General features: G+C 37.1%; 1 protein-coding gene across 7 annotated transcripts in view; it reads left to right on the forward strand.

Annotated features, from left to right (window-relative positions):
- SIPA1L2 (signal induced proliferation associated 1 like 2) overlaps window positions 1-14,964 on the forward strand; it is a 186,327-nt gene that overhangs the window by 84,004 nt on the left and 87,359 nt on the right. For all 7 annotated transcript variants that reach the window (XM_029911018.1, XM_029911022.1, XM_029911020.1 and 4 more), the window contains 2 exons: window positions 4,759-4,862; window positions 12,261-12,418. In XM_029911018.1, coding sequence (XP_029766878.1) covers window positions 4,759-4,862; window positions 12,261-12,418 — 262 coding nt within the window. The remainder of the gene's footprint in view (window positions 1-4,758; window positions 4,863-12,260; window positions 12,419-14,964) is intronic.

Consider the following 14,964-nt stretch of genomic DNA (forward strand, 5'->3'; position numbering starts at 1 on the left):
GAGAGGACAGCTCTACAATCCCTGAAATCCAACCATCAAATAGTTGTCAAACCAGCACAGAAATTGGGTGCCATTGTAGTCCTCTACTGTGATGGCTACGTCAATGAAGCCAACCGATATCTCTCTCACATGATCTACTATAAAGAACTGAATGAAGACTCTACACCACAATTCACAGAGAAATTTAAGGATATCAAATCCTTCCCTAAACAACTCCAAGAGCAACTCTACTTCCTCATCCCCCACAGACCCACTGCAAGGACCTCTATATGCTTCCCAAGTTACACAAACAAGGGAACCCAGGCAGACCCGTCATATTTGGCCATGGGACTCTTACTGAAGGAGTATCAGAACTCTGAAAAACCATCCTCAAACCACTCACCAAACAAAGGGCAAATTTCCTCCAGGACAAAACTGACTTACTCCAGAAACTCTGCAACATCAACAAACTCCCTCAGAACACCATCCTTGCTACTGTGGATATCCCCTCCCAATGCACCAACATCCCTCACCATGATGGAATCACTGCCTACCTCAAATATCTACAAGACTGTGGACACTCGGATATGCATTCCAAACATATCGCCAAACTCCTCCATTTAATCTGTATCCATAATAGCTTTATATTCAACAACAAACACTGTCCAAACCATGGGAACAGCTGTGAGTATTAGGATGGCTCCCCAATATGCCAACGTCTTCCTGGTCCACTTTGAGGAAGAATTTCTGGAAAAATGCAATGCAAAACTGATATACCCGAGGCAAGCTATTTTCATCTTATGGACAGATGTTCTAAACTCCCGCAGATTTCCACCACAATGTCAACCATCATCCATCTCTTTCTAGAACACTCTTATACCAGCATCAGTTTCCTGAACACCATGATCAGCTTCCACAATGGAATCCTACAGACCACTATATGCAAGAAACCCATCGTGACATACCCCAGGGTACAATCTGGACTGCTGTCTCTCCTCTGTTCTCCAACCTGGGATACCTTTTACACTGCTTTATTGCTGTACAGCAACTCCTGGCCAGTTAACACACAGCTTCCAGCCTGTAACTTGCTTCCAGCTGCACAGTATTGAGTCCTACTAACTAACCACTCATGAATTGCACTGCAGAAGAACACCAGCCGATTCTCTAGTCCTAGACTTCCCCCACAGAAATGTGTTTTGCATTGCCCAGCACCTTGCTTAACAATGCAAGCTCATATAAAGTCCATCATTTCATCAATGGAAAATGATATACACGAGCTTTGTTATCCCAAATGGATTTTCCCCACACACTTTAATCCAAACACGCTGGTTATATAAAACAGTGAAACAAGGTTATTAACTATAGAAAGAAAAGAAAGATTTTAAGTGACTACAAGTAAAGAGGCATAAAGGTCAGGATTGGTTACAAAAGAAATAAAAGTTAAATTGCAAGCTAAATGTCTAACTTAACAAGCTAAGTGAACTTAAAAGGAACAAGATTTCTCTCTCCATAAGCTTACAGCAGTTTGTACTGGCTGAAAAGTCTCCCAGCCAGGACTTCCTCCACCCCATTCCTGTGCCCAACTTAAGTTCTTTGAGGTCGTTGATGTCATGAGCAGAGATGGAGGAGGAGAGTGAGGTCAAGTGTTTTTTCTCCCCTCTTTATAATTCAATTTCTTGTGCTAGAAACATCCTTGCTGAGTCGTGGTGACAAACAGTTTCTCTTGGACATGAGGTTTGACCTGCCCTTGTGATGAAATGTAAATTTCTTGTTCACGCCTTCCCCCTGCCAGACAATGGTCACTTAACTAAGTAATCGCTCACTTGACTTTGTTTATATCTGTCTGGGAGTGCTGTTACCCATGATTATTTGAACTATGGTAACTAGTCTCTGTTTTCCAGGCAGTGTCAGGAAATAAATCATCTCTTTCATCATCACAGCATCTTCATCTGATAAATAATTGGAACACACAAATGCTTCCAGGGAGAAATCCTAGTTTTTATTGAATACAAAGCACGCATCTAAAATAGCAATAGTCTAGAGTACCCCAAATAGATATAGTTACCCAAAGTCTGAGGTGGTGTCAAGTGGCAGCAGCAGTTCTCCAGTAGCCAGCCTTCCTCCTAGTTGCTGGGGAGATTGATGTCTGTGTCTGCTTGCTCATAAAAAAAAATCAAAACTTCTCCAAAGTACACTCTCACTAAACTCTTTATAGGATTCTTCAAAGCACGTAATTCATAATGGCCCCTAATAGGCTAACAATTTCCCTAGAAACATCAAATAATAATTCATTATTCTACTTATCAGCAAAGTAACTTCATCAAGAAATGTAAAGACACAGGTGCCCAGACCAAGGTCAGCTATCTACACTCCCTTCCATTTTCATGAATCTGTCATTTCACTGTATCTATCCTTGCAGTAACACTGCAGCTATTGTTTTTGTTCTGTCTGCCTAAGCCAAGGCCAGATTCTTCCTTGCTACGTGATGTCCTCATTTCCAGCATATGGTGACTAAGTGCACAAGATGGCTGTGAGTTATGTCAAGTCCAATTCTCTTGTAACAGTGTCAGTGCGTCTTTGTCTCTGAAGAACGGGTTTGGGCCTGCCTTTCTAATTCTGGAACATGATACAGCAATGTTATACAATAGAAACTTATAACTTTACATACAACGTTGATACACATATTTTACTAGGACAATGATGAGCACATTGAGTTTTCAAATGATACCTCACAATGCATACTTGGTACAAAATGTATCATAGTCTTGTAAAAGAGGTGAACATAATGGTGTAGACTGTCACACCCATGGATCACCATGTTTAGCTTCACAGATCCAGCAACCACCCCAGATTCCCCAAGAAATCTGTGACCTACTAGCCAGGCATTCAGATACCATGGAATATGCTCCAAGAAGAAAGTCTGGGATATGTACCTTAAAACAGTTTAAACCGTCTTCACTGAACAAGTACACTCCACCAGAGAAGAAGATTGCATTATGGAACAGGTCACCCTAATTCCTGGAAAGAACCTGCTTCAATACAAGAAAAAAACAAACAAAAAATACTGACTGCACACTCCTATTTCACACCTCCCATGCCACACTGGAACCCACATGGGGTATCATCAAACAATTACAAACCATACTTGATAGGGACCACATCCTGGAAGAAATCTTTCCCCAAACCCCTCTTTTGGCCTTCAAACAGCCCCCCATCCTCTCCAAGCTCATCATCAGAAACAAGCTTCCTGCCATCCGGACACACCAACTCAAAGTGGCACCAGACCCTGCAGAGCAGATGCAAAATGTGCAGACATATCTCCATAGCTACGATGATCAACACCTTCCACCATACACCTTTCAAGATACCTGGGTCCTACAAATGCCTGTCACAACACGTGGAGTACCTTATCCAGTGCACCAAATGCATCAACAGCAACTATGTGGGTGAAATCAGGCAATCACTACTCTCAAATGAACTCACACAGAAAAATAAGACAGTAACACGGTCACCTATGGGCAATGCTTTTCATAAAACAAGCACTCCATATCTGACCTCTCAGTCCTCATCCCTCAAAGATAACCTGCACCACACCTTCAAAAGACAAGCCTGGGAGCTTAAATCCATAACTCTGCTAGACCCCAAAAATCATACACTCAAGAGAGAGATTGGTTTTAAGTCTCATAACATTCTATAACGAACTAACTGTCCTTTATCCTATGACTGCAGAAATGTTAATTGCCCAGTTCATTTTGAATGGTTTCTTGTGACGTGTTAAATTCTTATGCTTAAGAATCTGTTCCATCTTATATTTAACTGTGATGCTCTGATTATTTTTCCCAAACCTGAAGAAGAGCTTTGTGGATCTGAAAAGCTTGTCTCTCACCAACAGCGGTTGGTCCAATAAAAGATATTACCTCAGCCACCTTGTCTCTCTCGTTGTAAGGTAAAGTTATAAAAGAGAGATAAAATTGGTTAATTTGCTACTACAGTAATGATTCTGAGACACGAGATGTATTACAAAATTTTGCAAATCAAAAGCCATAATCTTCCATCACAAACTGTACTTTGATTCATTTTACATCTGTAACTTAGCTATAATTGTGAATTTTCATAATGTACTTTGAAATAGAATGTAGGGTTTGGGTTTTTTTAGGTCTCAATTGCAGTATCTGTTAAGTATGATAGATAGAAAAATGATGTCAATATTTTCTATAGATTAATGTATGGAGTAGCCAAGTGCCGATTAAGGAGTTTCTAGTCTATAAATTTAAAATTGTGAAGTATTTGTAAGTACAATCTATGATTGTTGTTGTTGTTTAGGAGAAAGTACTGTGTGCGCCATGGTTTGTGTGTTGAAAAATTAAATGTGTTTGGCTATGTTTTTAAAAAAATAGGAATACATTTTGAACCTGTTGCTGGAAGTTAGCTAATTTCATATTTAGATAACTAAATATGTGGCTTGATTTTTCAAAAGACAGTGAAAACCCGCAATGGCTACTGTCTTCAAAATTAGGTCACACACACCCCAAACTTGCAAGGAGCTCAGTGTGGACAGCTTCTGGCAAGACCCGCAGGCCCTATCTATGCCTTAATATGGAATTAGGGAGCAGAACTTCAGGTGGTGTAAACTGTCATAGCTCCATTGAAATCCATTTAGCCTACAATTAGGAATCTAAATAGGAAATTTTAGCCATAATATGCAACAAGTGGTGTCTTAAAAGCAGTGTGAATGTTCTGTTTTACTGACCCTCTTTTTATAATGAAATTTATTTTCAGCTGATTCAACAGGAACTCATTCCCTGTATACCACCTATAAAGATTATGAATTAATGTTTCATGTATCAACTATGCTGCCATACATGCCCAGTAATAGGCAACAGGTACGTTTTCTTAATTCACATTTTTGTAGTAATAGGTGGAGTTAAATTTAGGGGCTAAATAAAGGTTTTGTTTTTTCTTGAAATTATATTTCTGCTGTACAACATTAATAGTTTATGCAAATTGTGAACATCATTTGGAATCGTGTTTACACAAATCTTATTAAAGCATTAAATACTCAGAGATGTTATTTTAATTTATCTGCATGATTCAGGAACTTATCCTGACTCTTCCATTGCATGTCAGTATTAAACAGTATTGACATCTGTGGAGATTGAAACATTTTTCTAAAACTTAAACTGGACTAAAATCCATCATGTGGTTAAAATATGTAATAATGTAAAAAGTTTTTTAAATGATCCTGAGTAATCTTTATTTTTCATTTCAGTCTTCAAACCTTCTCTTACTCTACTATTTTAATAACAAATGCCTCACCAAATCCTATAAGGCATCTGCTTGTAGACACAGAAAGCTGTGCAACAAACTTATTTTATGTCTGAAAAATGCTCATTGTTCATATTACAGCTCAGAAACTCTTAGAGCATTAAGGATGGCTAAAAAACGACACAGCATCCAAAGTGTATGGAATCTTGAATAAGGTTATGTCTGTCTTTGCCTGTATTAGATACTGAAATCGTTAAGAATAAATATTTTTTGTGAATAAGTTGAAAAGCCCATTTGGTATAGTATATCAAAACAATGACACTTAAGAATAATAAAGAGTAGAGCTATTCACAGATCAGATTACTGTTGAAGATATAACTTCTCTTACATATTCTGCATACTTCTAGCTCTATAGAAGTAAAACAAAAAGTATTTAATTGCAATATCCTCTCAGTTGCAGGGCAAGATATAATCATTTTTCCAGTGATGATATGGGGCTGTTCTGCTAGAAAGATTTTGTTCCCTTTTCTTTTGGAGGAATGTAGGAAAAATTACTGGAAAACTTTGTGGTTCCTGATTATTTCTCAGATCACAGACTGTTATTTTATATATATATATATATATATATTATATATATAAAATATTTTAATAGTATCTGCATCTTTCACATTTTGCCCTGCCATCAGCTCTTGTGGGAGGGAAGAGGGATGTGTCAAGGCATCAACCAATAGACAAAAGTTACAAAGTACAAATTCTTGTCGCAGAATTAACTGTGAAAACTGAAATGGGACACATTTTATTTGTTAAATTTCACTAGTCAGTCGTCTATGCTGATGTTAAACTTGGCAAAGGTGACAAATTGTTAGAATAGTTTTCCAAAGTTATAGTCCCTCATATCTAGGGTGACCAGGTGTCCCGATTTTATAGGGACAGTCCCAATTTTGGGGTCTTTTTCTTATATAGGCTCCTATTACCCCCCATACCTGTCCCGATTTTTCACATTTGCTGTCTGGTCACCCTATTCATATCTATTTCTTCCACTCTTTGCCCACCTCTACTTTAGGTCTGATCTGGAAACTTGAAAATAGGTGGAAAGTCTTCATAAAATGGAAAAACATTTCCTACCATCATAGTAGGTTTCAGAGGGGTAGCCATGTTAGTGTGTGTCAGCAAAAACAACGAGGAGTCCTTGTGGCACCTAGAGACTAACAAATTTATTTGGGCTATAACCCACTTCATCAAATTTGATGAAGATGAAGTGGGTTCTAGCCCATACAAGCTTATGTCCAAATAAATTTGTTAGTCTTTAAGGTGCCACAAGGACTCCTCAGTGCTACTACCATGGTAAAAACAATCTTAGGTCATAAAATCAGCCAATCTCAAAATCTACACTGCATTCAGATGGCAAAAAAGTTGAGTGATCTCATAATTCAGTGCTAACAGATCATCTGTTGTTTTGACTACTATCTCCAGTGTTTGGAAACACCCACACATCTCTTGACAATTTTGGCCCATCTCTTATTGTGATGTAGTCATTTAGTGAATACGTTGCATAAGAGTCACTTTGCCCAGAGACCAGTTTTACTTCATTCACTGTCAGATTAAACTCTTTTATATTAAATTTTACCATATTTGCAAATATACATGGCTTTATGCTTAATTTAAAAATCACATTAAGTTTTCTTGAGATACTGTATACATTTAAAACAAACTGGAGATCAAAGTGATGAATTTGTATGAAAGATAGTGTTTCAAAGATATATTGCCAAGGTTCAAGTTATCAGCTAATTTTGTATATTTATCTGCAAAGACCTCTTTCTCCTTAGTTAAACACAGATGCAAAATATGTTGGAATAGTAGAATATTTCTGAATATTGATCTTTATGTGAATGGCTTAAAGACTTATGTAAATAGGAATGTTTACAGTGCAGTAAGATATAATATGCTGAATGAGCTTGATTTTAAAATGAATATTTTCATTGCTGATCACAGGTGCTGACAGTAAATATGGCCTTACTTGAAGTTTATTTTATTATTATTATTATTTTGGTCATTGTCTGTCTTGAGCTGCCCTCAGTTGTGAGCATAGGGAACCCTTTTACCTTGATCCACTAATTTTCATGATTGTTTGCTGTTTGTCAGCTCCACTGCTGCATTGTTCAGCCACCCCTACTGCTGTCCTATCACTTCTTCTTTTGCCTTCTCTTCTTCCTTTTCCCTGACACTCCCTTCTGTCTCTTCCTTTCTAGATAGATACCTGTTGTTGATCTATTCCAAAATATTCCAGTGTTAATTCTATTATTTTCCCCAGCAATGAACACTCCCTTGCACAGTTTTAGCAAGCACCCATCAGTCTTTGTACTTCTGACAGTATCAGTGTTTAGTAGCAGTATTGTATTGTGATCCATGGCTTTCTTGAAGTCAAAATAATGTGGCAGTTCCACAAGTTCAAGCAGTATGCATACCTGAAGACCCACCACATTATTTTTTTAGATGCTGGAATCCAGCAATGTTTGCACAGCATGGACACCTTCCTCAGGTGTGATAGCACACTAAAATACCAAGTGTTTAGCCAGCCTTAATGTGTAAAAGGGATCATTAATAAACAACTGTTTAATTTATCACTATTGCTATTTAGTTACCGAAATACGTATTGAAATGCGCAATGTATCTACAGTGATATCTCTCACAAGTTAGGAAGAAATCGGTTTAGAAAAGTAAGCCTGGAAGGCTCAAGACCACAGGTGCAGTTGCTCATGTCCCCAGGACAGAGAGGCTTATTAGCCCTGTGGTATATAAACACTGCTTTCTCAGCAGGTCTTGGCTCACTGTATCCACATACCCAAGTTGGGGGGAGTCTAGAGAGCACAGCAGCTTTCCTTTATAGATACTAAAGGTAACTGAGGACCCCAAATCAATAGCTTGTTGCACCAGCATAAGGGGTGTATACTGGCACTGAAATTACTCTGCCCTCTCAATATTGTATCCCACTTTCTATGGTCACTTGCCAAGATGTCAAGTCATTCTTCTTCAACATTTAGAAACAAGACCTCTTATGAGCAAGCTCTGAGCTTTTGTTACATTCCAAATATTGGTGAGCCAAAAATAGGCCACACCAGAATTGTCTGTTGCTTCTTCCAGGACTTAACTACGCCCTGCTTGGTCACTGATCAGGACATCCCTCTAGTTTTAGAGCCAGCAGGAGATCCAAAGAGCAAGGTAATTTTCACTTTGGCTGCAACATAAGCTGGGGATCCGCAATTCAGCTGCTCCTTCCCTAGGACAGAGAGGACGACCAGCCCTGGTGTGGCCCCAGTTCCTTCTCCTATTATTAGCCTCTCCTTCAAATCATAGTTCAAGGCTTTCTCCTTTAAACTTTCCCCTTACAAAGTTCCTTTCCAGTTCATTCCCTTGCAAGTTTCTCCTTCTCACATTTTGAGTCTGCTTCTGTACATAGTCAGACCTGATTAATCCAAATCAATTCATAACATTCATTTGTATCTGCATTAATGAAAACTAGAAATCAGATTAACAAGTCATTCTATTGATACATAAGATTAGTTACTGCTAAACTTTTTGAGAGAACCAGACGCATGGATGTAACTAACTCAGTTTAACCAGGTCTGATTGAAATGTCATTTGGCATTTGTTTTTATTGTATTGAACAGTAACACATACTAAAATTCAAGCTTTTTTGAAGCCCCTTTGCTTATTTTAGAAATATACTAAAATAAGTTTGAAGGTTTCTTTACTTGATATCTCTTCACTTTTCGCCATTGAATTGAATGAAGAATGATAGAGTGAAAAATATCACAAGAACTCCTTGGTTCTCAGTTGGAATAGGTGGTTGAAATTCCACAGAAATGGGTAGGTTATGTATGGCTCTACATAGCCAGTAGGTGTGCTACATTTTAACATGATAGCCCATATTTTCCCTCCAGATTTATGTACACATCAGAAAATTAGAGTTAAGTATCATGGTTAAGATATCATATTCAATACAGTAACTAATATCTTTCTGTAACTGCTTTTTAATCTAACAGCTTCTGCTTTTCTAACATATTCTCCTTACTGGACTCCCTTTTGTGTGTCTCAAGTTCTTATATAAAACTTCTTCACTGGTTTCCTGTTGACTGCCCATCATGTTGTATTAAGTTCATTTTCACATTTTACCATAACAATTTAGCCTGATACTAGTGATCTCAGAGAGTGTCTGGTGTCTTCTTCCTGTAAGTAACCCTGCGTGGCCTGTGTACCCTATTGAGAATCCCCAGTGTGCTCCAGCATTTGGCATGAGAATCTTCATAATATGTTAGAAAGGCAGATAGAATAACCTGAGCAGACCTGGAAATGGGAGAGGAAGAGGAAACTGAGGACTCTAAAGTGCCTAGGAGCTGAAAGTTGGAAAGAGAATAGGTTAAAGGGGACAAAATGGAAAAGGGCATGGGACAAACATTTTGACTTAGTCTGATTTCCTTCAATTCCTCTTACATTTTCAGCCCACTATCCTGATTTATGCTTTCCAGGGAAGTGTTTTCCTCTCCTTTTTCTCCATTCAATAATTACTACTTCTCCTGTTCTCTGATCCTGCTAGAGTTCTTCCTTCCATGTTCCAGTTCACCCCCAATTTCCTTCTCTTCCCCTTTCAAGTTCTTTGCATTCTGATTCCCTGTACACAGACACATCACTGTATTTTGCCTTCACTCACCTTGTGTTGAACTTCACTGATCACTTGTGCATGGTAGCCATTTATAATGATAGAGTTATATTGGTTTTATTTAAAAATTTCAAGGAAGTCACTCAGATATCAACAAACTTGGTAAGGTATTAAGAATGTTGACTACCTTTTAAATTCATGTTAATATTGTTAAGCTTTCTAAAGGTTTAAGCACCTAAAAATGTCAATCAGTTCATTGATAGAACTCAAGAACCCCGTTTCACTGTAAAGGACCCTGTTGCTAATACAGTGGTTCTAGGTTTCAAAAACTTCTTAGGCTTGTCTCTTAGCAGATGTGTGTCCTATTCTTGCCTATGTGTCCTATGATTATTGGCAGTTTAAGCAGCACCTCCCAAAAGACATTTTATCACATTTAAAAAGAAAAAGAATATGCTTGGAGACAAAATAGTTACCTTGACGATGTACTAAATTCAGTCTTACATGAGTTTTGGTTCCTCAACTTCAATTTAAATCCCCCGTGGACAGGTATAGCAATAGGCATGAACTCTAACTTAACAAGGAAGAATAATTGGTTAGAACCAACTACAGATCAGTAATAATGTGTACACTAATGAGTTGGTATCCTTGCTATATCTGTTAATTGGGAGGTCTGACACAAATTCAGCTGCTGTGTAGGTTTCAACCTGTAAGGCAGTGATAACCTCTAACCGTGAACTTGTGCTTTACTGTGCCAATCTAAGTGCACTGTTCACCAGTAAAACAAATTACGTTATTTCTGACATTCAATCTAACACACCATCAAATACTTTATTATGCATTTCAAACATAATCTGTCTGCAGTAAATGTACATCTTAGAGTTGCCTAAACAGCCATTTATTGTGGCTTCACTATTTAATAAGTAAGAAATTATATTTATTAGAACAAAAATTAGTATTTGGCAAATATTTCTAAGTGCTCATTGGTTAATCTTTTTTTCTTTACATGTTTTTAGTGCATTTGAAGTAGCGTATTTTTGTTAGTGCTTCAGAATTGCATTTCTAGTCATTCTTGTTGGCTTTCAGGTTGTATGGTTCTGGCCCTCAGTATTGAGAGGCACAATGAAAGTCATAAACAGGCATTTATACATAAACAATAAGATAACTTTGCCTATTTTATGTGTTAGTTGCAATATTGGCTTGTCACATAACTAACCAAGAAAAGCAATTATTCCAAACAGCAAAATGATAATTTCATTCTAAACACTTGATAAATAATCGTATCATTGCCCTATATCATGTAGATGTCGATTAAATTTATTTTTGTACAGTTTTCAGTTGTATTTTGGCTCTTTCGTGTTAGTGCAGCCTTAAGAATCTGAGTCACTAGTCCACAATGCAAGCTCTGCAGAGTTTTGGCTGACAATACATCTGTACCCTACAGCATGTGCTGTTCTAGCACTATCTACATAATAGCATCAGCAGCTCTTTAAAAAGAAAGTTCTCTTTAAAAAAATTAAGTTAGAGATGTACAAATCATACAATAATATCCATAATTTCATTTTGTATCCACAAAATGCTAAATAAATCATTTTTGAGAAGAGGCCTTCTCCCTCACTAGACACTTATTTTTCCAATTACATGGCTATTAGATTTTCTACCTGTAACAAAAAAGATTATATTACCTATAAAATGAATCCTAAAATATATCCCTATCATAAATAAACTGACAACAAAGAATTACTTACGATAATAAGGTTTTTATCAGTAAATTTGAATCTCTGGTACATTCGTAGTTGTCTCCACTGCCGCATTGCTAAATTGAAGATAGCTAGAATTTGTGCTGAGAGTTTAATAGGAAACTATTTTTTTTAAAATGTTTAGTGTCATAATCTAATATTAAGTTTAAATACAATTTGGGAAAGGAAAGGTTTCCTGAGAAAAGATAAACAATATTGTGTTTCAGATATGAAAACAGGCCTTTTACTGTAGAAAAGGAGAGAGAACAGACAAATGTTAGACAGTGATAAATGTCAGATGACGTTATGCACTTTTCATATTACTATACAAATACACTAATATAGGGGAGATGAAAATTGGCTGGCGTAGAAAAAGAGGAATCTCATTAGAAAGAGAGGCTGGTAAACTTATGAGCTTAGCCCAGTTTTTTCCCCAGACCTCTTTCCCATTCATCCCGGTTTCATGCAGCTCCATGTAGATAATACTGCCTTATAAGAATGTCTCCACTTTCTGAAGTGACTCTTCCATTTTTAAAATTAAGCTGTCAATTGTTTTTGCCAGTGTGAAGAAAACACATCATTTCTTAATTAACTGTTTTTAAAATCATATTTCTTGTATGTAGCTTCTAAGGAAAAGGCACATAGGAAATGATATTGTTACCATTGTCTTCCAAGAACCTGGAGCACTTCCTTTTACTCCAAAAAATATTCGATCTCATTTTCAACATGTGTTTGTCATAGTCAAAGTGCATAATCCTTGCACTGAAAATGTGTGCTATAGGTGAGTAGATACTTATTATTTTTTATGTTTGCTATTTTGATTCCAATAAAGCATCTTTTTCTAGCAATCTTGTATTTCCCAAAGAAGTTGTGTATATGTTTTCTAAATTTCTGCTACATTTCTCTTCTGTTTTAGGGTTTCATTTTTAAAGACGTATAGAATATAAAACTTAATATATTTGACAGCAGTACACCATTAGCATTTCAGAAAGGTTCATTTAGTAGGTCATGATCATTAGTGGTTTAAGTTTAGAGAGCTTTGTTTGTGTCCATATGAAATTGTAGGTACAGTTTTGTAGGCACAATTGAAGGTGTAGATATTTGTTTCGCTTATTTGTGGGCATATAAAGGGCAGTCGGGTTTTAAAAATAAGACTTGAAGCTATAGCAATGGAAATAATTTTAGTTTTTTATTAACTTTCTTTTTAGGGTAGAGCTAAGTCATTTTAGAAGATTATTAATACAAATATAAATCACTGGCAATATATTTAGCTGAATATCTATAGGATGTGATCACAAATTTGACTGTATTTCAATCATGGTTTGTTTAAGTGGTCCCTTTACATAGTTTTCAGAGTACTTTGAGATCCTTTCAGATAAATGCCAGTTTTGCCTGTGATTTATATATTAATGAAAACCCTTTTTGTTTCAAAATATCTCCCCAAATCTCACTGTCAACATTCTAAAATGAGGGTTTCAAGTGTCTTAAAATTCCATCACTTGGACTAGGGAATCCCCGTCCCACCAAAAAACAAAAACAAAAAAAACTCTGAGTACTCCCATCATAGACATGTGCCTGGCACTGGTTCTTTTCTCTCTTTCTGTCAGCTTCATGAGCTGGCTAAGGACTGAAATCAGTCAGACTGGATATTCTTTAGTTTTAAGGCATTTCTCTGAAATAAAGAGCTCTCTGAACTTAAACCACTAATGATCATGACCTACTAAATGAACCTTTTTGAAATGCTAATGGTGTACTGCTGCCAAATATCTTTAGTTTTATATTCTATGTATTTTCAAAGTTGAGATTCTTATCGGCTAATGACAACCTGGTTTCTCTTAGTTTTGTTTTAAAACTGATTTCTTTAGTACTAAGAAATTAATGCCAATATTGGTCTAAGTCCCGCACATATGTATTCTTACTGTGATAGAAGAGGTAATGTGTATAGTTTCTAGGGTAATCTGCTTCTTCTAGTTCCACAGCTAGGGCAGGGGTTGCCGAAGTTGGGAATAAAACAGAAGTCTGAGAGTATGTTGCTCTGCAAGTAACCTGGAACTGGGTAATATCCGTACTGCATGTTGTATTGATTTTTTTTTTAAAGGGAGGTGCAGAGAAAAGGTAAAAGATATAAGCCAAGTTTAAGAAGAAATTCTTCAAACCTCTGTCTGGTAGATGCTCTGTCTGTTGTGCCAGCTGCCCATTACCCAAAGGCCTTTTGTATGAGAGGTTGGCTTCTGGGTTTTGGTTACTCAGAGACAGTATCTTCTACCACTCCCGCATGTATTTATGAATTTCACGTGAAATACGAGTTTCTTTTTTAAAGCCTTTGCCAGGAATACAGTCATAAATTGTACAGCTGTCTGATAGATTTTAATGGACATTTTGTGTGTATTTATTTTAATCCAGTTATGAGTTGCATTACATTTGTTGTTCGTTCTGTCAACTTCAAATAAAATGACAGTGGATCTCCTGGAAATCTATAGTCTTTTGAAAATCATTCAGTTTTGTTCAAGGGTTGGCTAATAGAGATCTGACATGAAGCAGCAACTCCATGGAATACTTCCCCTTGCTCTCAAACCTGCAGAGGCTATTCTGCCACAACCAGCATAATCAGGATTCTGCAAATTAAGACCCCATGCTGGGGCAGCAGCTGCTCTCCATAGGCCAGATTGTGCCATATTTACCCTCACTGAATAGGACTTCATTCCATATGTTATTTCTATTTAAGGAGACTATTTTAGAATAAGATACTACTCAGCAAGGATAAAGGTGGTACTATTTGGCCCCACTACCAGCTCTTGTAGGGAGCGGGCAGATACCTATGTATACTGAGGCTATGGAATCTGTTTCCCTCAGCTAGGATGAATCCTTCTCCCTTCCCTATTACATGTGGTCTCAGACCTTCTCCATTAGAGGGGAGCATGCAACAGGAACTGTGCCATTTGGCAGTTGGCTTTCTTCAGACTTTTTTCTTCCTATAACTTTTTTACTCAAGTATGGGAGGATTTGGACAAATGTGCCAGATATACCCTATATATCAAATTCTGCCCTCAATTGTATCTGTACTACCTTATCAAAGTCAATGGGATGATATGGGTGTAACAGGAGTTGGGGGGGAGTTGGTTCAGTTTGTCAGAGATGGAGCAACTGAGTGGAAAAGTAAATAAGATATATTTGCCTTAAGAAAATTCAACTTTAAAGCTCCTTTAAATTAGGGATCTGTCTAAATAACAGTACACCCGTAGGAAGCATTTTGTATTTATCCCATTGAAAAGAAGAAGAAACAGACACTTTATAAACAGTCCTTCTTGAAATGCTGCAGCTTGGTAA

This window comes from Terrapene carolina, unplaced genomic scaffold, assembly GCF_002925995.2.
Source record: "Terrapene carolina triunguis isolate 2854851 unplaced genomic scaffold, T_m_triunguis-2.0 Scaffold85, whole genome shotgun sequence".
Classification (NCBI taxonomy): Eukaryota; Metazoa; Chordata; order Testudines; family Emydidae; genus Terrapene; species Terrapene triunguis.